Consider the following 23257-nt stretch of genomic DNA (forward strand, 5'->3'; position numbering starts at 1 on the left):
TCTAAGGAACAAAACAAATATAGGCAACAAAGCAAATATAAAACATGTTTGTCCCCAGTCCAAATATAGTGCAGTTACAGTTTACATGGCTTGGATCTAATGATGTTGTGTTACTGGTCCTGTCTAATTATATTCTGCCTGTTACTGCAGATTTGTTGTCACTGGGTTCCTCATAAAAGTTGTCCCTGAGACAAAGGGAAGTTCTGTTTGTTAAAAGATTGCACTAGCACATAGTTTTACTCTAGAATGGCAGACTGAAGAAATAAATGAAAGGTAGATCTTACAAATTTCTTAAGTTTTCTGTAGGGTCCCTGTAGCAAGAGAATAAGAAACTGGTTTTTAAGCTCACTGTAGAGCTTTCTTCTTGGACATTGCTCTCTGAATACAAAATCTATCTTTTTGTTTTGAAGATGCCTTTACCGTTGCATGGCTAGGTACAGTGGAGTGGAACTGAGTGGCATACTGAGCAAGCTTTGGTTCCCTAACTTGACTTTCTTCTTTAGATATTGGCACTATAATGCGAGTTGTGGAGCTATCACCACTGAAAGGGTCTGTGTCATGGACCGGGAAACCAGTTTCTTACTACCTGCATACTATTGACCGAACCATAGTAAGTATAAATACAGGCCAGTAAATCTCTGGCTGCTTTACCTGCTCTGGAGTCAACATGCCAACTTCAGTTCCTTGTTCCTGGGAATTGTTTTCACATTCCTTTGCATGTTTACAGACCTGCAGCACACTCATTGGCATGGGTACACTTCAGCAGTGACCTGTTCGCTATCTGGATGTGCACATCCCACTGCACTGCTCAGCCTTCGCCTGCTTCAGCGCAGTGTGTTATACAAACAGTGTAATTACGGACAGTGCTATGGCAGTCTGTTAATTCGGCATAGATTTACAAGTATAATTCCTTCTCTTGTTCCAGAATATGCAACTATGCAGAATGGTGGTCTTGTGCTATAGCTTCCACACTGAGTAAGGACTCTGTGGGTCTTGCTTTGCAGTGTACAGACCATTTCATCATATTCAAGCAGTAACTCTCAGTTTTAGCTGAATTTTCAGTTGCTGTAGAACCAGCCAAAGCTCCATAACAATGCTGATTCATTCATTGATTATTTTTTTTTTTTCAGTTAAAGAAAACAGAAACAACCATGTAGAAATGTAAACTTTTGTGGAGAAATAGTTCATTCCCACGCTGAGTTTTTTGCAATATGATAATAAGACTATTTTTCTAAGTCTGCTGTAGTCTAATAATGTTTTTGTTAAAGAATATGCTAGAATGCAGATAAATGTTTTAGTGGAGTACAATAGTAAAGTAGCTTCATTGAAAATAACCTTCTGCTGAGTGGAGATACATGACAAAGCTTTAAAACAAGGATAGGCAGTGGTGAAGATGATAAAACCCTGTCGAGGCTTGGATTATGTCCTGCTACTCATCATGTCTCTGTCGCTAAAAAGAATGAACGTAAATGGCTTCTTGATGTAGCTTATCAGAAGAAAACCAGTCAGAATTTCTGCAGTTCTGCATTTGTCTTAAGCTAGTATTTTGTTCTTATGTATTCATCTGTCATGACTTTGAAAATGACTATCTTATCTCTCTATTTTCAGCTTGAAAACTATTTTTCTAGTCTCAAAAATCCAAAACTCAGGGTAAGTTTCAGTCATTTTCTGTAGAAAACCCCAAATAATGGAGCAGTCACTATGAGGAATTTAGTCACTTGTTAAAGATACACAGAACCGAGAAAATCAAATTTTCTTGATAAGCAAGGAACATGGGCGTGGAGCTAATTGAAGTGAAGCCTCATATAGTATCAAGCGCTAATACAATCATGTTCAAGAGATTTGTAATAGAGAATTAATGGGGCAGCCGCAAGGTGTTTTGCCCTTGCACTGGAGGTCTATAAAGAGCTATTCGTTCATTAAAGAACTGAAGTTAAAGAAGGAAATGATAGTTTGAATCTGTCCCAGCGTTCAGCTGCATGAAAATGAAGCTGAAGAGTGCTCTGAGATGTTACTTCTGGGACATGCTATTTGAGGCATGAAATGTATTGTCAGTTGCTGCAGTCTGTGCTCTTACATGTGGAATTAAAATGCCAGAGAATTTTTGAGACTATGCTGGGCTGTATGAATCTGAAATAACCAACGGGCCTGGTATTCCCAGTAAGAAAATTGAGGCCACTTAATTTAAAACTTCAGGTGAACGTTCGTCTTCAGACTGACTTGCTTAGTAAGTGTTGAAAACATGCTGATGATTGTTTCGAAATGGGGTTATTTCAGACTGCTGAATTTAAACTTGAGAGCAAAAAGACTTCCCAGAGTCAAAAGAAAAACTGTAGAGTGGCATCATGTGCTTTTAAGCTTCCCTGCTTTTACTGGTGAGGCTATTTAAATCTGCCATTTATAAGCTCTAGTTGATAACTTGCTTCAATTGAAGAGCTGTTGGAATTGTCAGGATTCTTATGCAAATGAAACCTCACCTGGAAGGTACAAGAAAGGCTTTGAGTGAGCTCTTTGAAACTTCCTGTCCTTAATGCCTAGTAGAAAATCAGGCTTAAAAGTTGATGCTTTGGGTTTTTTAGTTTCCTCTACAGACTTGGCTAAAGTTGAATTAGACGTTGATTAATGGCTTTGCCATTTCAAGTCATGTAAGATTTTTAAAGTAATGTAGTAACACATATTTAAGAAAAAAACAAACAACCCAACAACCCAAAACTCAAAACCTGTAACACTAGTGTGTGATCTGGGGGGTGGGATTGGGATGGGAAGAATAAGGGAAGAGGTTGGAGCTTAATCTTCTTTGCCCTGTGGCTGCACAATTGAAACCCATTATTGTAGGTAATGAGGTGCAAAAGGGTGACTTGCACATATCTTCCTTTTCCCACTGAGTGTTGCCTGAGGCAGGGTAAGGTGGTGGTTTTTTTTTTTTTCCCCTTGCTGGTAACAAAAGTTTTTGGGTTTTTTTAATTAGGCATTGTAAAATAAGAGCACTTAAACCTAGCTCTTGTGGAACGCTAAGGTGGGAAACACAGTGGTCTGTATTCAAAAGTAATGAAGATATGAGCAAATTATTAAGTTTTTTAAAACGTTTATCCAGGAGGAACAAGAGGCAGCTAGACGTCGTCAACAAAGAGAAAATAAGAGCAACACAACTACTCCAACGAAGGTTCAAGAAAGCAAGGTGAGCATCCTGCATTTTTGTAGAGTAAATGTGTTTGTCTTTAGCTGTACATGAACTCATAACCTGTGTCAGGAGAAGCCTGATTCTTGTGGGAAGACTTGACTGTGTTGTTCTGAACATGTAAACTGGTGTAGCTGTTGTCGCGGGCAAAAATATGATGGAGTCACTTAATAAAAGCTGCACTTGGGAATTGCACCACTAATTCTGGAAGAAAGATAGTGCAAGGTGACTAGAATAGTTGGTTGTCCACCCTCACTTACCTTCAGCAGCAGCTTGCAGAGCTTTCCCTGAGTCATAATCCATTGAATGGAGTTCAAAGGGTGCTGAGTCTCTTCTGCAAAGACTCGTTTCCTTTCTCAATCCGTTGCATAATACTGTTAGAAATGCAGTGACAGTTCATGCGCAAAAATATATTGAATGTACTTTGACTTCTTAATGAAATTCAGTTGAAGAATATAGTCAGTACAGGGTGAATAATCAGCTTTTCTTAGACAGCAGTTACAGATTTCCTTTTCTGTAATGAGTAAGTCCAGAAGAGAATGAGAACAACTCCTTGGGTGTTGGGGACAGCACTTATCACAAGCAAGTCTACTTCACTGGCAAGTTATTTAACGACAATGCATCAGTGTCCTTTCATAAAACTATTAACGTTATTAATGCTTGCTTAAAAGGAATGCTGCACATGTAGGTAGAAATGACTAAAGAGCTTTTGACTTTTAAAATCTTTTAGGATTCTGGTGGTGAAGAAGAAAAGGCTGCGGCAAATTCTGTTAAAAAGCCATCTCCCTCCAAAGCACGGAAGAAAAAACTAAGTAAAAAAGGAAGGAAAATGGCAGGCAGGAAACGAGGACGTCCCAAGAAAATGAACACTGCAAATACAGAGCGCAAGACCAAGAAGAACCAAACTGCACTAGAACTTCTGCATGCTCAAACTGTTTCACAGACATCTTCATCCTCTCCTCAGGGTGAGTTCAGGGCTGGCAGTGGAAGAAGCCTACCCCCTGTAGGTGAGCCTAGATAAGTATCTGCGACTCTGAATGCCTGCCTCGAGGTCATTCTTCCTTTATTGCTAGTTTGGTTTTGTGTCATAACTTCTCCCTTGCCACCAAAGCAAAGCTCCCCTTGAGATGGTGGTATGCTTCTGTGAGAAGATGGTGACTGAGTCTGTCTGTGGGTACTTGGCCAGAAGCTGGAGCTGAGCTGTGGCTGAAGCTGGTCACTGCTGCTGCTGTTCTAAGGATAAATTGTAGATGTCCCAAACAATTCCCCCCAAAATTGCAGCATGTTGATCTATCTAAGTTACTGGATCTCACATTGTAAATGACATGCTTTCCCAAGGTAAAGCTACCATATTTGCCCAAAACACTGACTTTTGTAATCTGAAGAGTTATCTTTGTTTCTCTCTTTAGATGCATACAAGTCACCTCATAGTCCATATTACCAACTACCTCCTAAAGTGCAACGGCATTCATCTAACCAGCTACTGGTGACACCTACCCCACCTGCACTACAGAAGCTGCTAGGTAAGAGTGATGTCACTGTGTTTCTCATGGGAACCTTGTCCTTGAGGTTTCTCAACATACGGTAAATCAAAGGGCCAGCCACCGTGGAAAGCTGTATGTTGATCAGGAGAGGGGTATGGCTTCTTTGCCATCTTCCCCTGCCTGCCCCACTTGTGTTGTCGTCACCACGAGGTCTCTTCTTTTGCTTGCTGCTGAAGTTGATGTCTTGGTCTGCATTTATTTTTGACATTGTTTCAGCTCTCATTTGGCACAAAAGGGAATAAGCTTGGGCTTAGCAGGAATCCAAAATAACTTTAAATGGAAATGGCTAGTCAGAAATAACTTTATTTTAAATGAAACCATTCTCTTATTCTTAAATGATACAGTCTTGGGGAACACCGCTCCAATTTCTCTGCAAAACTTAGAGCAAGGCAAATGAGATGCTGTCTGAGTTTTTGGGTTCACAGAGGTGGTGTGGTTGGAAATTATGCTCCATGTGCAAGAGGTGATTTAAGGAAGAACTTGGAGGGTGGGTTTTTTGATCTTCTGGTTCTTCCCTCCTGCAACTCTTTCTGGCCTTTGGCACTGGGCATGAGCCAGTCTAGGATCATCTGGGAATCTAATGTAATGTTCCTGTCTATGTAGAGATCAAGGGCATCTGTGACATCTTTAACTCCTGCTCTCTTGCTGTGGTGTCTGACAGTTATGACTGATTTCTTACTGTAGAGAAAGAGAGAGAAGAGTGATTTAGAGGGATGTTTCATGTTAGAGGAGGGCGGGAGCAGGGAGAATGATACTTGTCTGGAGTAAACCTTGCTGCAATAGTCTGTATACCATCTATTATATGTTTTGGCTGCCTGTGATTGCAACAGACTGGACTTAATCATGTGGTTGGCTTTATGATGAAGGGCCCCAGTGGTGAGGGCTGGGAGAAGGAAGGTTCATTGCGTAATAGGAAACTGGAGACAGAAGGACAATGAGAAGTTAAGTGCTCCTTGGAAGGGAGAGTAAATGTGGGTGTAGAGCTTGTCATCTCTGTGTGGAGGTAGGAGGAGTACAGCAAGCCCCATCTTGTGAGCTGGGAGAAAGAGTGCTCTGAGCTCAGGGCTGGTTTTGGCTGTTACCGCGAATCTCTTACTATTTTTACTTACAGTGCATTAAAAGCCATTCAACTCCTCTTTCATCATGCAAAAACACACCATTAGCACCCATCATCTTCCTCTGCGTTTTTGATTCTGTTGTCATGACTTCCATTGGGGTACCTATTAGAAGTAGCTAATGAATCCAAGAGTTCAGCTTGCATTAGAAGATGGATTTTCAGCATGCTCTAAATTGATCCTTAATAGCTTGGTCTGCCTTGCAGTCCAAATAAAAACTGAGACCGAGGGGAGGTGTCAAGGGAGCAAATGGGGTAAACAGGAGCATTGAACTTACTCTCACTTGAAATGGATCATCTCCTTATTTATTTTGCAGACTCTTTTAAGATCCAGTACATGCAGTTCATGGCATACATGAAAACTCCTCAATATAAAGCAAGTCTGCAACAGTTATTGGAGCAGGAGAAGGTAGGTCTCATTTTTAACATTTCTAAACAAAATTTCCAGACTACCGGATACTTTAGATGTGGAGGAAGAGTGCTGGAGGCTGGAGTTGTGCTGCGCCAGGCCAATTACAAAGACTCTACCAGAGTAATGCTTAGGCTGCATGACTGTACCTGGGGATTTTATTGCTAACTCAGTCAGTCTGTGTGTGCTTAAATTTCCCATCTGCAAACTGGGAGAAATGTACCTCCCCTCTGCTGTCTCTCCACCTAGTAATATTTACTTCAGTCTTTCTGTGTTTTCCTGTATTTTGACATGATGCTGTGTGTAACTGTGGAGGAAGCTGGTGTCTCAAACCTTGGTCCTTTTCTCCCATTTGGGCATAGCAGCTGTTTTTCTTCTCTGAATGTCTCATGAGTCACAGGCGCAAGGGGTGATGGTCAACCTCTCGGGCAGTATGTGTGCACTGCCTAAATACATTCCTGCCCTCCACTTAGAAGGGCTTCCCTGCATGGATGCACCCTGCGAGCTGCTAGTCAAACTGCTCTTAAATAATTAAATTGTGCTTAATCTAGCTAAAGCTGGTAGCAGCTTTGAGGACTATCTTGAAAAACACACAGATGCTAATTTCTTGGAGCTGAATTTTTTTGGGTTTGATATCTATTCCCACTGTAGGAAAGCCTAGGTGAGTTGAGCACTGTAGCATCAGGATGGCTCATTAAACTGGTAACAGATTGAAGTATGCGATTAAGAAAACCAACTGTCTTCACTGATTTAAGAGACTTAATGAAGCATCCTTAGTATTGATAATCTTAATGTGTTAAGATTGCACTGGTGGGCAAGGTGTACATTTGCAAAGTCGTGGGTAGAAATACATGGAAAGGCACAGAAAATCCTGCAGCTGTGTAGTTTGAACATCTCCCCAGCAGAGGGAGGAGATTTACCATCTAAGCACCTTTTTCTTCTTGTATTGCTTTACCTCAATTATGAATAATTTAATTGCTTTATAAATTAGCCCTGATGAGAGAGACTGTGCCTACTACTAATATGGAGGAACCTTTCCCCACAGAGCTCAACAATAATCTTTAACTTCTGACCAATTCCAGCTTTTGGTAGCTGCCATGGAAGCTTTTCTTTGCTCCGTGGCCTTTGTGAAAGTGTCAGCGTAAAGCTGTAGCATTGTTTTGTGGGATTTTCCATAACGGGAAATCTTCTTCCACATAAGAAGGGCTAACTTGTGCCACCCTGTTTGTTACTGTGAATTGGTTGATACTGATGTGGTATTCTTGCAAACCTTTTTTCTGTAGTTGTTTACATTTGTTTTCACAGTCAAACAGCACTTTGGATTTTCAACCTTTTCCTTAAGCAGCATATTTTTCTGCTTGTTCTATACTTGTCAGAAAAGTCAGTGTAAAGTTAAATTACCTCCTTGCACAGAAAATAGCATGAGAAATGATAGCATGCAAGTATTGTGCAGTACACTGAAAGTATAAATTGAGAGTGTGGAAAAGTAATCATTTTGTGTTGGTGTCTGACAGCTGTTTCATACTTTAAGACATTAAAATGAGGAATTCATTATGAAAATATTTTTTTTAATGGAGTGTTACATGGAGAGCATGGCGAGTTAAACTTCACAAAGGCAGAAGCAGAACTTTGCTGGATGAGATGCTCTTGGGTAGTCTGTTTAATAACTCCCTCTTACATGAAGGTTTTTCAAGTACAAGAAAAACGTTCCTGTAATATGATTTTAAAATAAACAAGATGCTATGAGCTGCTAGTTCACCAGATTACCCTTAGATGGAGCTGTCAGCTCCTTCACTGCTTGTAAAGGCTGAATGAAATGGCTGATGTTGAAAGCGTAAATGATTTTCAGCATCCCCTGTGGCAGCCTGTGTAGCAGTGCAGTGTCTTAACTGTTTTCCAAGTCGTTGGCATGACAAGAGCTGTATGCCAGGTCCCGTGTTTTCTCACACATGTGGAACTTGCCAGCACTGCTGCTTCCCTGCTTGGAAGATGGAGGTGCTTTTCGCCCTTGTTCTCCACTTTTTCTGGAGTGATGACTCAGTTTCTGCACGATTCCTATTTGGCCTCAGCAGCAGAAGTTGGAGAAAAGTGTAATCTCCAGAGCTTGCTGCTCTTGCTGCATTCATCTTTCAGTTGGAAAATAAATAAATGAGATGGTTTAGCCAGTCCTGTCCTTGCTTTTTGCAGCTCACGTAGTGCACGACCATGAAATGAGTGAGCAAGTATCTTGTTAAGGAAAGTTATGGGCAGGAATATTCTGTGAGTGGAAGAGCCGGGTGGCCTGCTGAAGTAATTTTGGCATTAGAAGTACAAGTGGTTTGGCTTATTTAAAACTTTATTCCTACCTCCTGCACAGTGTAGTTTCATTTACTGCGTGTTTTCCGTGACTGTTGTATCAGAGAATTCTGAATTGGGACTCTGGAGACTTCGATTCTGTTCCCAGTTTAGTAACAGACTTCATACAGATGATCTTTTCCAGTTTCATTTCTGCTCTGTAGGATGTAATTGTTACCACTTTTTTACAACGCACTAGAAGGATAAAAATTAATTTTTAAGACTGTCCTGATTATATTTTACCATATAACAGAAAAAAACTATTTAAAGGCTTATTTCAGTGTACCACTGAACACTAACAAAGACAGGCTCACTGAAGTCTGAGACAGAGCTGGATTAGTTTGTACATCTCCCCTCTGAGCTCAGATTCATTCTCAATTTGCTATACAAACTAGATGTAAACATCTTATTAAGATGGACTATGCTGCAGTTGGTACTAAACGTGTATTTTCTCACTCTTCTCTCTTCCAGGAAAAGAATGCTCAGTTACTGGGGACAGCACAGCAATTATTCACCCACTGCCAGGCACAGAAAGAGGAAATCAAACGTCTTTTTCAGCAGAAACTTGATGAGGTAGCCCTGATCTGGTGGAAGTGGATGCTTAATCATCTTCATGCAAATATTTTTGATAAAAAATATGTAAGACCAGAGTAGTTTTGGGTCTTCAGCCTCTGTTTTGCAGCAGATCATGTTAAACGATGTGGAACGTTGTATCATTCTTTGGTTATGTTTCATCTTCATTGTTGAAATTGTTGTCTGCCCCTCTGTTTCCAAGCGAAGGGGGTGACAGACCCACAGACACTGTGGTATTTTAGCAAAGGATGCGTCATCTGCTGGGTGAACAAACCCTGTGTTGCCAAAGTGAGTTCAGAAACACAGAAAGAAATGTGGTGGCTCTCTACAAAAATAGAGGGGTTTTGGCTGGCAAGAAACTAAATACCAGTTGTAAAGTTGAATTGCTGGAACAGCAGCTCCAAGTGAGGTACTTCTGTCCTTCCTCATTATCTCTTAGCAATGACAAAGTGCCTTGGAGAATGCTGGGGGACTTACTGTGAGCTGTGGATCTCCTCAGTGTCACTTTTGAATGTGAAAGTGGTCTGGAATTAGGGTGTCAAGACCTTACTGAACGATCTCTTTCCTTCTCACCCTTCATCTTGCAGTTGGGAGTTAAAGCTCTAACATACAATGACCTGATTCAGGCTCAGAAGGAAATCTCTGCTCACAATCAGCAACTGAAAGAACAGACGAAACAGCTGGAGAAGGATAACAGTGAACTCAGGAACCAGAGCTTACAGCTGGTGGGTACGCTTGTGTCTGAGTAGCAGGGTGATGCTCCCATTTATGTAAGGAGGATGGGTCATGAGCCAAGGGCTGCCCCTGTTATCTTCACGAATGATAAATCATCCAGCTGCTAGAGCTCCTCTGTAACAGAGAAGAACGGTGGGGGAAGAATGCAGGTGGTGGTCCTTTTTCTTGGTGACCTTTCCTTACCTCTAACCAAATGCTGAGGTGACGTTGGCTCTGGCCTCAGCCGTGTCCCATCAACAGCTTGACAGCCGTATGTGTACTTGTCACTGAATCTGGATCTCGCTGGCCAAGAAGTCTGTACAGCACTTGCTTTGTTGTAGCCATCACTCTTGTGTTGTTTGTCTTGGTAACTCAAACAAAGTTAGGTAGGTGAGGGGGAAATCTGGATGTGGAAGTGGTTAGGGAGGGTGGATGTTAATGCTCTTCTTAGAAAGAACCAGGCCACCTCCTGCCACGTGATGTGGGGACCACAGGACCATTTTGGTGGTATTTGGTTTAAGCTGAGAGGAGTTTTCAATGGGCTAAGAAGCTTCTTGCATGTATCTGGTTGAAAGGTGCATGGCTTTCAACTTGCACCTTGGGTGCTGTGAACTGGTGAAGGTTGTCTTTTGATCTGTTTATCCTACGTCTTTGCAGCTTAAGGCACGATGTGAAGAACTGAAGCTGGATTGGTCAACGTTGTCACTGGAGAACTTGCTGAAAGAGAAGCAGGCGTTGAAGAATCAGATTTCTGAGAAACAAAAGCACTGTTTGGAATTGCAGGTAGAGATCAGGAAACAAATCTAGAGTCACCAGCTTGGGGTAGCTCTTGGGCAGTGGGCCAGTTAAGGGTATTTGACTAAATATGACGTCAAAGGATAAGCTACGTGGCTGCTTCCCCCCTCCCCTCCCCAATATTAGTTTTTCTATTAGAGGATTTTAGTAAACTTGAAGAACAAAGATGTGGATAACTTTTAAAAGTAGATGCTATGACCTGATTCCTTGGTACTGCTGTAGAAGAAGGAATCATGGTTTACCATTAAATATAACTAAAAAGCCTGACCTGATGAAAAGAAAGGTCCTGCTTTTTTGCATGTGTGTTCTGATGTCTCAGTTCAGGAATCATTTCCCACAGGATGTCACTTAACAGAGTGAAAAGAAATTAAACTCCTGTGTCTGAAGAACTTTTCTTTCCCCGTGAGATTAGCTCTAGAGCTAATCCAGCCTTTTGCTGGATACCTTGACATGGAGTGACTGTTTCCTTCAATGACTGGCAGTACTGAGTTACTCCATACTCTCTATATAAGTTGGAGATATTTTATATTTGCTTTAAGATCTGAAAAGTGCTTTCAAAGAGTCTCTGAGCCATTCCCCTTACCTGTGCCTTTTGGTCGCAAGCTCAGAGCAACATGTTGAAATTTGTTTCTCAAATTTTGGGTCAATTGTTCTGTGTTGTTCCCAAAAACGGGGCTGCTTTTCCAGAAAAGTGTATCGAGGCAAAACTCCATGTGATAGAATTGTTAAGTGTGGTTTTTAATCATTGTCCTTCTCTTCATTTAAAGATCAGCATTGTGGAACTTGAGAAAAGTCAAAGGCAGCAGGAGCTCATGCAGCTGAAATCGTACACACCATCTGATGAGTCACTGTCTGTACAGCTACGCAATAAAACCCATCTGAGCCGTGATCCTGAGGCTGATCATGGCAGGTTCCAACTGGAGCTTGAATGCTCCAAGTTCCCCATGCCCCACATCAATGGCATGAGCCCTGAACTGTCCATGAATGGCCATGCTACTCCCTATGAAGTTCATAACACCTTTAGCAGGCCCTCTTCCAAGCAGAACACCCCTCAGTACACGACCTCCCACCTGGACCAAGAAATAGTTCCATGTACCCCAAACCACAGCAGCAGACAGAAGGCAGACAAGATGACAAGCTTGTCCTTACCTGATTATACCAGGTTTTCCCCAGCTAAAATAGCACTAAGGAGACACTTGAATCAAGACCACGGAGTCAATGGAAAAGCAACAGCTAATGAGATACAGAGGTGAGAGTGATCATTTCTGAGGATGGGAAAGGAGGGGTAATTGCTCATTTTAACAACAGTGGTTTATTTGGATTGTGGAAAAATATTTTTTAAAGTGGAGGTTTAGACGCTTTTAGAAATTTTGTTTCGAGAAAGCCAGCAGTGTCAGCTGATTGGGTAAATACGGTGGTACAGGAATCCCGTGCAAAAGGAGTCATTTGCTTTTGTATTCTAATGGTTGTACATTTCCGTTCCAGAGCTGATCATGTCAAAGAGAATGGCCTTACATATCCAAGCCCTGGTATTTCAAATGGCATAAAGCTGAGTCCTCAGGAAACTCGGCCCTCTTCCCCAGCGGCCTTACCAATTGCAAGCGAGAAGGTAAGAGATCTGCTCGAGCTTAAGTGCAGAGATGTTACACCTTGTAGAACAAAGAAGTTTGCCAAACTAGGGAGTGCAGGCATGCTCCTTTCTGTGGTCTGCTTGGCATCGAAAATAATGCAAAATACAGTAGGTGTGATATAATAAAAAGGAGCTGGATAGAGGAAGAGGATACTGTGCTCGTGAAAGACATGCTTACCTCTCAGTTTGCATATGAACTGTGCCAGTAATGCAGGAGGACTTCTTTTTGATCTGGTGCCTGTCTACTTGAGCTTGAAAAGTAGACTCTGTCATAGTTGAAAAAAACCCCCAAAAATTGTCCATGTAATTGGTCCAGCCATGAATCATATTGGTGCTCATTTCAGAGCAGCAGGTGCCCTCCAATAGGAGGTTACCATGGAAATATTTTTGGCTACTACATCTTCTGCGTACAGAGGGCCTCAAGATATGAATTCTGGCAGATGAGTGCTTTTCACAGAGCTCTAACAAAGGCACTAGGAAATGAGCTTGCCTAAGGCATCCTTTTCCTTAAACTTGGGGCCAGCAGTAGCTTTAATTTACATATTTTTATGCTGTTGCATATTGCTGTCTCAGGAGACTGGTGTTGGTAACAAAGCTGCTCCATGCATGCCTTGTCTTTGCTATATAGTCATCACTCTTAATTGTGTAGTTCTTTTAAAAAAACGAAAGGGGGGGGAATGACACAAAAGATAAATGAGAAGATTACTGATAGTTTAAATAGTCTTATCAGCAATAGCGCATGCCATTAAGAACATTACTTTCTCTTTTGCATTTACAGGTTTTGAGAGAGAGAACCTCTGTGAGTAATGGAGAAACTATCACCAGCCTACCTATCAGTATTCCTCTCAGCACAGTGCAGCCCAATAAACTCCCTGTTAGTATCCCTCTGGCCAGCGTAGTCCTACCTAGCCGTGTTGAGAAGGTGGTGAGTAAGGGATTGTCAACACTTTCCATCCCTAACTAAAATCACACTGGGCAGTAATGGGGTGCTGTGCACCAGAATCCTTAGTGGGCTGCTAATCTTGAATGTCTGATGCTTCGGGGGAGGCTGCTGTTGGGATGCATCCTCTTGGCTCTTAGTTATTCTGTAGACTTTTCCTCTCACGTTTCTGTGGGGTGGTGGTATCTCATCTGGGAAGCAAAGTAAAGTATATTGAATCATAGAATGGTTGGGTTGGAAGGGACCTTGATCATCTCGTTCCAACCCCCTGCCATGCCTCAACATGCCTCAAGAGGTCCCAGTCTTAAATGTCTGGCTGGGTGGAAAAGGTGCAGAGTCTCGAGAGTCTGTGGCAGTGAAAGCAGAGAATCACGCGTGTCAGTTTGTTCTTAGCCCCTGCCTTCTGGCATGACCTGGGAGATAAATTCTTCTGCTTCAGTTTGGTCATCTCAGAATTGTCTGTCTTTATCATATACGTCTGTAGGATGAACTTCAATAGTGCCTTGAGGCTGTAATACCTAATGTGTGAGTGACCGCTCTGTAGCAGCAGAGAGCAGCTAGAGAACTTTTGAGGCCATCTCTTTTTGAAATCCTGATAAGTCCATGCCACTCTCAGTGGCAGAGGAGTTGAAAAAAGCCTGGTCCAGTTTCTCACAAATGCTTGTCACAAAAGTGTTATAGTGGATAACTGAGAAGCTTTTGTTGCTTTCACATGAGAGCTATGAACTTAGAATCCATCCACAGATGCTTGCCTTACGATCCCATATTTGGAAAGCTGGAGATTTGTAGGATTGAATCCATTATCTTTTTCCAGCTGTAGACTTTTAGCTGTAGCAAAACTACAGGCTGCCTGGCTCTGAGCAGATGTTGTATGTCCTCAGAGAGAGAGAATGTCAGCTCTGGATGGCATCTCTCACTTCAACACATTGTTTATTCAGGCTACCGTTTCACAATCATTTTGCCTGCTTTAGGAAAACACTGCCCGTTCCCTCAGATAATGTACCAGAGAACATAGCCTAATGCATTTCATGTTCACTTTGGGGTTGTTTTGGGGAACTTCATGTGCACAGGCTTGGGGATATGATATGACCATTTATTTCCTTTCCAGCTGCCTGTGAAACAGTGGACTGAGGCAGTTGTTCTCTGATTATGGTGATGTCTGGAGTCTAAACTTTCTGGGGCCATGAGCCTGTTCTCCCTCTGTCTGCATTGTATCTGGTGTGTGCTAGATACTATTGCAGTATAATTAACCACAGGATTTATTTTTGTCCCATAATGTGCTGATCTATGTTTTTCTCAAAACGAGCAAGATCTAGGACATTTAGGAAGTAGAGCCACGTTTCTTGGTAGATGTGCTAATGCATGTGTATTTTGTTTAAACTGTTGACTTTGGAGTGTACTTCCTGTACTAAAATGCCTGTTTCTCTCCCCCCAGAGAAGCACACCTAGCCCAGTTCATCAGAGTAGAGACTCATCGTCACTTGAAAAGCAGATTGGTGCTAGTTCTCATAATGGCGTAAGCAATGCTGCTGGAAACAAGCCACTGGCTTTGGCTACCTCAGGTAACAGCCTCATCTACGCGAAGGTGCGCTGTCTTGTCGTGGCAGCACCTCCAAGTGCACGTGTTGGAGTTTTCCAAGCGTTTCTTGTCAGGTCATTCAGGCAGTAGAGTGCTAGATAAATGTGTGTTTTGTAAGAAACCAAAGAATCATGGATGATGATGTTTGGAGACAAGATTTGCCTACAGCTTGGATGCATTCTGGCATAAAGTATTGGTTTGACGTGCCTTTTCCTGAACTGCAAGACCTTGCAGTGTAAATAAATAATTGCTTTTGTAAATTCTTATATGTGGATTAAGAGATTCCTACCCTGACAATGTGGCAAACCAGCAGAGTGTTGCATAGCTATGCTATGAGCTGAAGATCTGGCTTTAAAAATTTTATTTTACAGGATGGTGGAGTTTTTTCAATAGCAAAATTAATTTCTTGATGCAGGTCACAATGGTGCCTCGTGAGCAGTTGTAAAGGCACAAGTGTCTGGGTAGGGAGAAAGGTCCAGTGGGAGAGGGTAGGGATACCTTTAAGTGCAGACATTGCTCCTGAACTCTATCATCTGTTGAAATTGTGGCCTTTATCTGTTCAGGATATGGAAATGTTGTGGACCAGGAAAAGTAGGTTCTAGCATACAGCAGCTATTCTACAGCTGATCCCTCATCAGAGAGTGCATTTGTTCTTCATGTTTACACCTCGAGGGGCTTGTGTTGTTTCTAGCATCTGTTTTGCAAAGAAGGACTTGGCTGCAGTTTTCTATAACACCAATGAGGTAGTTAAAAAAACCCAACCTTGTAAAACAATACCATGTTCCCGTCTATCCCTTTCAGCCCAGAGACAAGGCTTTACTAGAGCACTAAACCCATTTATGAAACACCATGACAAATACTTAGTTCCCTTTCCAAGCTTCCTCCCATGTGGCATTCTTCTGCCACAATTTCTTTGAAGATCCCCTGCCACTTCCTAAGCCACAGCCTTCTGTTTAATTTTAAGAAGGAGGTGCGCTCTGCGGATGACAAAGTCCCTTCTTTTCTGGGGAAGGGAACTGACTGAATTTGGCCATCTATTTCCTTGATGAGAGGAAGGGGTTGAGAGTAGAGGAGCCCTGATTTCAAAAGGCGTAATAGTTAAAAGAAACATACACTTGAATTCCATTTAAAAACCAGGCAGAGCATAGGATATCTCCATATAACACATGAATTCCTAAACAGGCAAAGAGTAGTGAAAACTGTTCACTGAAACCATCAGCACACAGAGCCACGTTCTCAACTGCACTGTGTAAAAAGCAGCTGTGCAGTTCCCCATGTAATACACAGCCGCTGGCTGATCTAATGCAGGTAGAGCTGAAACCACTCCCAGTCATCCCAGAAATCTAGCACTGTGAACTATCACTCAGCAGAAGCAATGATGTATACTTTCCCTTTCAACAGGTTTTTCTTACTCTTCTGGCTCCGTGGCAGTCAATGGAAATCTTACAAACAGCCCAGCCCATCTTAACCATAGTGTTGATCAGGCAGCTCTGGACGACTCTGGGAGTCTCTTTAACTCAGTAGGGTCTCGGAGTTCCACTCCACAACATCCTTTGCTAATGATGCAGTCAAGGAACTCTGGGCAAAACTCCCCTGCTCACCAGCACTCAACAAGCCCCAGGTTAAATGGCACCTCCCAGAGCCTGGTAGGGGTATTGCAATATGCAGATGCTCAGAAGATGTTTGCCGAAGGAACAAAGGGGGATCTTCAGTCTGATGCAGCGTTTTCAGATCCTGAGAACGAGGCCAAGAGAAGAATCATCTTTACAATCTCTCCTAATACAGGACATGTAAAACAATCCCCTTCCAACAAGCACAGTCCTCTGCCCACGACCGCTCGGCTGGACTGTGGCCAAGCACATGCGCAGGATGGGAAGAAGCGAGGCCGGCGGAAGAGATCCTCTACCGGGAATCTCAGCGGGAACTCCGGGGTCTCCCCTAAACGCAAATCCTTACCTACTGTGTCTGGACTCTTTACGCAACCATCAGGTTCACCACTCAATATCAACTCCATGGTAAGGGCAAAAATGAAGAGCTCTAGCAAGAGAGAAGGGTCTGGGAAAGCTCTTTGAATTTTAGAAATAAGTTTCAACGGTTCTATTCTTTAGTGCACTCACAGGCTGTTACACAGTACTAGTAGCTAGAACTGGCGTGAGGACCCTTTGTGAAAATGGCCCCTCTGGGAGGCAAGAGAATTGCTGAGAAGTTTGTGAATGAAAACATAGAACTTGTTCAAAGAGTTCATTGCTGTCAGAGCATTAAAAATAAAAAATAATCTCTTCCCCTATGACAAAGAGCTTGTTTCTGCAGTGAAGTTGATTTTTAGGCTGTAGGTTAAATATTTTGAAAATAATTTAAACTAAGATTGACTAAATAGCAGAAGAGTGCCAGAAGCATATGGCATTCTTGCATAATTAAGCCAACTATACAAGTTGTATTCGTGTGATCCTGCAGTGGTAGTTTGAAGAGAAATGGATTATCCCATGTCTTCATTTCTGTGTTTAAGCATAAAATCAAAGAATGAAAATTAGGTATTTTTCCAAGTTATGTTTAAGCTTTCATCCTGGGTTCTAATGGAGGATGGTGGAGTATAACAGCAGCAGTGCTCAACAAGCAGCTGTTGGCATATCCTGAAGCTGAGCAAGTTAAGCCTGCTTTTAATATCCTTAACAAGATGCCTTTTTTTCTAAAGAGACACTCTCATCTGTAACTGATTTCTTTCCTTCTTGTCCAGGTCAATAACATTAACCAGCCTTTAGAAATAACAGCCATTTCCTCTCCTGAAAACTCCCTGAAGAACTCTCCTGTTCCTTACCAGGACAATGACCAGCCCCCGGTACTGAAAAAGGAAAAGCCCCTCATTCAGACCAACGGCGTTCATTACTCTCCTCTAACATCAGATGAAGAGCAGGGATCTGAAGATGAGCACAATAGCAGCAGGTGAATACACAGGCATAGGTTTCGGGATGAGATTTCTCCGAGAGCTGATAACGGTGCTCTAAGCTGGAGAGGTGTGTTAAGCCTTCTTTGTCCCCTTTGCTTGGAGGCCGATTCCATTGTGCCCAGCCTCTTAGCGGCTGACGTGAATAGGGAAGGTATTTAGGAAGTAGTACTTGAATGTGGGAACCTACTGTTGCTGTGTATGCAAGGCCGACAGAGTCTGGCCTCTGAAAGAATTATTGTAGAAGTGATTTTTTTTTTTTTTTTTTTTTTTTTTACAACACTGCTTTGTAGGAGTACTGAGGCTGTGTGTGTAATCTTTGACTAAGAATCTGTCACTCACTCCCAGTTTCAGCTTAATTCAAAATGCTTCACTTCCTGTCCTAAACCGTTGATACATTGCTCTGAAAATTGAGTACTTGTCACCCTTTGCCTGCCTGTGGGGTGCAATTTTTTTCTTGTTTAAGGTGCTGGAAAAAGTAACTGCTATAGAAATGTGAGCAAGCCTACTTCTTGCTGTGAAAGAAAAGCAACAGTGGAGTCCTCTGAATGGACACTAATCTTGGCAAAGAGCAATAATTCTGTAATAGCTTCTACTTGAAGTTTCTGTTGGATTTTTTTTTATGCTTTTAAGTTCCTATTATTACTTTTAAGTAACATAACAGCTGTTGAGCTGACAGCTTTATATTTGACTCTGGTCAACTGTTAAGACGGGAACATGAGGACGATGAGGGTAAACGTGCAAGAAAAGGTCTATAGTGAGTGCTCTAACCTTTTTATTTTCCTACTAGAATTGAGAGGAAAATTGCAACAATATCATTGGAAAGCAAATCTCCACAGAAGACTATTGAAAATGGTAGGTGTGAGAGAATGTTAATTATTTGTTGTAATGGTTGGACTTGGGAAGGGGTGTCTGCCACTGACTGAAGTTGTTAGTAGCAGGCGTTTCTGTGCTGCTGCTCAGACTGTGGTTCTGCCAGGGCTCTGCTTAATCATAATCAAGACAGGTGGCTGATAAATACAGATTTTGGTTCAGTTCTTTCTGTAGCCACAGGTCACCAAAGATCTGACCATTTTTTTCCTCTGACTCGGGGTCTGGGGAGGGATCTGTAGTACAAAGCCTGAGGAAAACGTAGATAAGCATTTTCAGACTTCTTCAGACCATTAAACTAAATTTTAAAGACTTTTAGGTGACTTCACAAATATTTCTGCCTTTGGATCAGAAATAGAATTACAGACTGATAAAATGTGGATGTTGAAAGATAAAACTCTGTTTTTAATGAGCAGATTCAGTGAATGCTGTTTTCTGACATTTGTAATTTTCTTCCAAATTAGGTGGCAGCTTATCTGGGAGGAAGCAAGCACAAAGCAACGAAAACATGAATAGCAGTAAATGGAAATCTACTTTTTCACCAATATCTGACATCAACCTGACCAAAACTACAGATAGTCCCTTGCAGTCGGTTTCATCTCTGAGCCAGAACTCGCTGTTTGCCTTCAGGCCGTCCTCGGAGGACAGCCTTGCCATCGATGCCAAGATCACAGCACACCCAAGAAAAAGCATCGCCATGCCCTCGTCGGGGGCAGATGGGCTCAGCCCTGGTACAAACTCCACTAACGGATTCACGTACAATGGGGGACTGTCCACTGACATTGGTTTACACAGCTTTATTGATGGTGCTTCTCTTCCACATAAGGCTTCAGACGTGACGACTTCCAACTGCTCCCTGGGTTTCCAGTCGCAGCGAAACAAAGATGTGGGGGTATCGGAAACGAATCCTTTTTTGAACAAGAGGCAACTTGAAGGCCTCAGCGGCACGAAAGGAGAAGACTTAAATCGATCGGGGGTCAAAGGCAAAGAGATCAGTGAAATAAGCATTCGTACTGGGGGGTCTTCGGAAAAGACCTCTTTGCAGCATAACGGAAAGGTCGGCAAAGGAAGGGACCGAGATGTGGAGTTTAAAAATGGCCACAACCTTTTCATTTCTGCTGCTGTTTCATCTGGTGGCCTTCTGAATGGTAAAAGCCTTTCTACTGCTGTTTCTTCGGCAGGCAATCCAGCATCTTCTGTTCAGACGCACCATCCTTTCCTAAACACTTTGACCACTGGATCGCAGTTCCCCCTCGGCCCCATGGCCTTGCAAGCAAACCTCAACTCAGTGACAAATTCCTCAGTATTGCAGTCCTTATTTAATTCAATGCCAGCTGCTGCCAGTCTGGTCCACGTGTCATCAGCTGCAACCAGACTGACTAATTCTCACACTATGGGGAACTTCTCTCCTGGGGTTACAGGTGGAACAGTTGGAGGTAGGCAGAACTCTTTCTCTGGTATAAGACAGGGCCTAAAGGAAAGTCTGACACTGCCTCTCCAGGGGTGAAACCCTTTCATTTCTGCAGGATGTGAAGCAGATCTGTCCCACATAACCAGTCTCCTCTTATCTCTTGGAAATGCTAGGATGAGTTCAGTTCCCCACAGTGAAATCTCATGAGCTTTGTCTACTAGATGAGCTTGTTGTATCACCTTAATGAAAGAATACACCCAGACTTTGTGATTTCATAATGTATGCTTGTTCAGATGTTGCTGTGTTGGAACCAACTTAGGTCTGCCTGCAGGTAAAAGATTTAACTTGTCCTGGTACCAAGTTAAGGATCTCTAACTTGTCAACTTGAGTAAAGGTTGAGATTAGTCCTTGAATGGATTTAGCATGATCCAGGAAGAGCAGAACATCAGTGCCTCTTCAGAGGAGATGGTGCTGGGAGTTGCGTAGCATTCTGGCTCTTGAATGGACACGAAGAGTATTTCTTTGCCAGGAAGGGCAATGCCATATGCACCTTGCACTTCTGGGATTCTGCACAGGCTTGGCTTCTGTGGCCCAAACCGGAGACAAGCTGGCAGGACTAGAAGATAGTCTGAACCTGCCGTTACTAAGTGTCCAAGGCAGTTTTTCTTACCTATCCATAATCATTCAGGCACCATGTCGGGAAATCCTAACTCTCACATCTCTCAGCACATAGATTTGCTGGAAATACAATCTCCCCTCTGCTGCCCTGTAAGTGGGAAAGCAGGAGGGTGGGGAGGGAAGAGCAGCAGTTTGAGTCTTCAGATAAACAACTCTAGAGACCACGTAATCTCATCAAAAGTCTACCCGTGTGGTATAGAACTGACAGTTCTTGGGTCTGACCATTTTTCCTCGTGGCATTTAGAGGTTGGCAGTAGGAAAGGTAAGTGAAATCTTTTGTACCTCCTGGCCTGCACCATTATCTCTCATTGCTTGCTGCCTTCTCATGCTGCATATTTTTGTATGGGGCTGTAACTATTATAATTTTGCTTTTTTCTTTTTTTTTTTGTTTTGTTTTGTTTCTCTTGTCACTTGAGACTGTACAAAGCCCATCTGTTGAAGCTGAGTTTTTCTCTCCTGTTTGCAGGTATTTTTAACCATGCGGTGCCTTCTGCCTCCTCTCCTCATCAATTTGGAGCCAGTTTCAGCAGCAGTGCTGTCTCTAGCAGCACAGTGCTAAGCTTAAACCCTCTGCAGGCTGTTGCCAGCACCTCATCCTCATCCTTCCCACCCCCTTCCTCTAATTTAGTAACATCTAGTGAGACTAGATCTGCTCAGCACCTCAACAGAGCGCCAGTGCAATCTGTTTTCCATTCCCCCCCGCCCCCTCCTAACGTTTCATTGCCCCCACCTCCTCCATTACTCGCTTCTAACTCCGAGCCTGCGCTTCTGCAGAACCTGCCATCCATCCCACCTGGTGAAGCTTTTTTGCCATCCTCTTCTGCTGCTTCTGTCCAATCTGCTAATGCTTCTTTGTCTATTAAGCTAGCTTCTCTCCAGCACAAAACCTCCCGCCCCTCCTTTACAGTCCATCACCCGCCTCTGCCCCGTTTGGCGCTGGCACAGTCCGCGCCCATGATCACGCAGTCCAACGCAGCTGGCACGTCCGCTATGTGGGTTACACTTGGCATGCAGTCTCCTTATGCTTCGCACCTTTCTGGGGTTAAGCCACGATAAAGAGCTTGCTTAGCTAACAGTTCTTATTTTGTAAGGTAAGGCTAGAGAAAAAAGAGGAGTTTTGTACAAGATGCTGAATGATGCTTCTTCCTTTTCAGAGATAGGTTGGGGATGGGCTCTCTGAAACAGAGAAGCCTCTAAAATGTGGGAAGCAAATAATCTTGATGGCAGAGGATGGAGAGTCTTATTGCTCTCTGTTCCGGGAGTCAGGATTTCTCGACAAGGAGTGCTCACAATGGTAACTCTGGTCTGTCTCATCTGACATTAGGATTATGTTCAGGTTGAGATCACTTCATGAAACTGTTTATTTCTGACGATCAGTAATCAGGAAGAATTGTCTATTTTTAAGTATGGTTTTATACAGCTATTGGAAGTGGTTGTTGTCCACTTTGATTCCCCCCTCCCCTCTTCTTGCCCTCTGACACAGACTGTTGCATCTCCACAAGTCCATGTTCACGTAGTGTTAGGATGCGTGATGGTGCTGCTTTGTGACTGCATGTGGCAATGTGGTGGTCTTGTTTTTACTGTCAGTTGACAACAGCTGCTCAAAATAATCATAAAGTTAAAAATCTCTAGGTTAAAAGCTGCAGCTTTAGCTTGGAGAGTAAATGCACTGGTCTTGCATTGCGGTTAACGTGCCCCCTGCATCAATGGAAAACACAACCACAGGTAGTAAAGAAGGGTTGTAATTTATCTGTGCACTGCAGCTTTATTGGTCTTGCCTGCTAGGGCTAACAGAAACAGACTCCACCAGAAGCTGTATTTATGCTCACTTGGCAATCACTGGCTTACTGGGTAGACTGGGAATGAGAACACAAGGAATCTGCAGGGTTAACTGTGGTCCATGCTTCATAAAGGCTGGGGCCATAGAAGAGAGGAGGGTTTCTGGAGACTGTATGCATTTTTACTGAAGCAGGTATTTAAATGTCTTTAGAGCAACTCCAGAATAAAGTGTATCACCACAGAGTTGGGTACTGTTGTTAATGAAATACTCTGTGGCATCCTAATGTAACAACTTGTGCTTGCAAAGTTAAATGGGTATGTTAGGCCCCAGAGCTTGCTCCGTGCTTTTCTTGTAGGTCTTTGATGTTGTTGCTGTTCGCTGATACCAAAGCTACTATGGTTGAATACTCTTTGCTGCTTATAAAACATATGACTCAATTACAATATACCTGAGAGATTCTTTTGACTGTGCATTGTGTATAGTGTCTTCATCATCAAATTGCTCCACAGACACAAACAAATCCTCGTTAGGCTTTTGTGAGGCACGTAAGTATTACCACCGTCCTTCTATACCAGAAGGTGAGGCTGAGGAAGAGTTTTGGGTAACATGGTCCTCGTGTGCCAACAGAGACCAGCAGTGTGATGTGGTTACGGAATGGGCTTGGAAAAAACCTGAACAGAAACAAGATGGGGGAGAAGGGGTGAGGAGGGTTAGGCTTGGGGTTTTGTATATGTGAGCGGCTCAGGCCAGAGCGGTGTGAGAGCCTT

The 23257-nt window shown here is 42.8% G+C and overlaps 1 protein-coding gene across 4 annotated transcripts in view; it reads left to right on the plus strand.

Annotated features, from left to right (window-relative positions):
* The window catches only part of DOT1L (DOT1 like histone lysine methyltransferase), a 77300-nt gene that overhangs the window by 45209 nt on the left and 8834 nt on the right, over positions 1-23257 (plus strand). The window contains exons 11-28 of one of the 4 annotated variants that reach the window (XM_074928104.1): positions 504-610; positions 1609-1650; positions 3095-3178; positions 3909-4143; positions 4588-4701; positions 6154-6245; positions 9051-9152; positions 9740-9877; positions 10524-10649; positions 11429-11910; positions 12147-12270; positions 13070-13216; positions 14667-14793; positions 16212-16825; positions 17629-17750; positions 18542-18606; positions 19086-20057; positions 21177-21801. In XM_074928104.1, coding sequence (XP_074784205.1) covers positions 504-610; positions 1609-1650; positions 3095-3178; positions 3909-4143; positions 4588-4701; positions 6154-6245; positions 9051-9152; positions 9740-9877; positions 10524-10649; positions 11429-11910; positions 12147-12270; positions 13070-13216; positions 14667-14793; positions 16212-16825; positions 17629-17750; positions 18542-18606; positions 19086-20057; positions 21177-21766 — 4283 coding nt within the window. In that variant the 3' untranslated portion in view covers positions 21767-21801. Of the gene's footprint in view, positions 1-503; positions 611-1608; positions 1651-3094; positions 3179-3908; positions 4144-4587; positions 4702-6153; positions 6246-9050; positions 9153-9739; positions 9878-10523; positions 10650-11428; positions 11911-12146; positions 12271-13069; positions 13217-14666; positions 14794-16211; positions 16826-17544; positions 17751-18541; positions 18607-19085; positions 20058-21176; positions 21802-23257 lie in introns of all 4 variants that reach the window. The other 3 variants (XM_074928103.1, XM_074928105.1, XM_074928106.1) reach the window with 3 other exon arrangements.

Source organism: Athene noctua, chromosome 27 (genome assembly GCF_965140245.1).
Source record: "Athene noctua chromosome 27, bAthNoc1.hap1.1, whole genome shotgun sequence".
NCBI classification, from domain to species: Eukaryota; Metazoa; Chordata; class Aves; order Strigiformes; family Strigidae; genus Athene; species Athene noctua.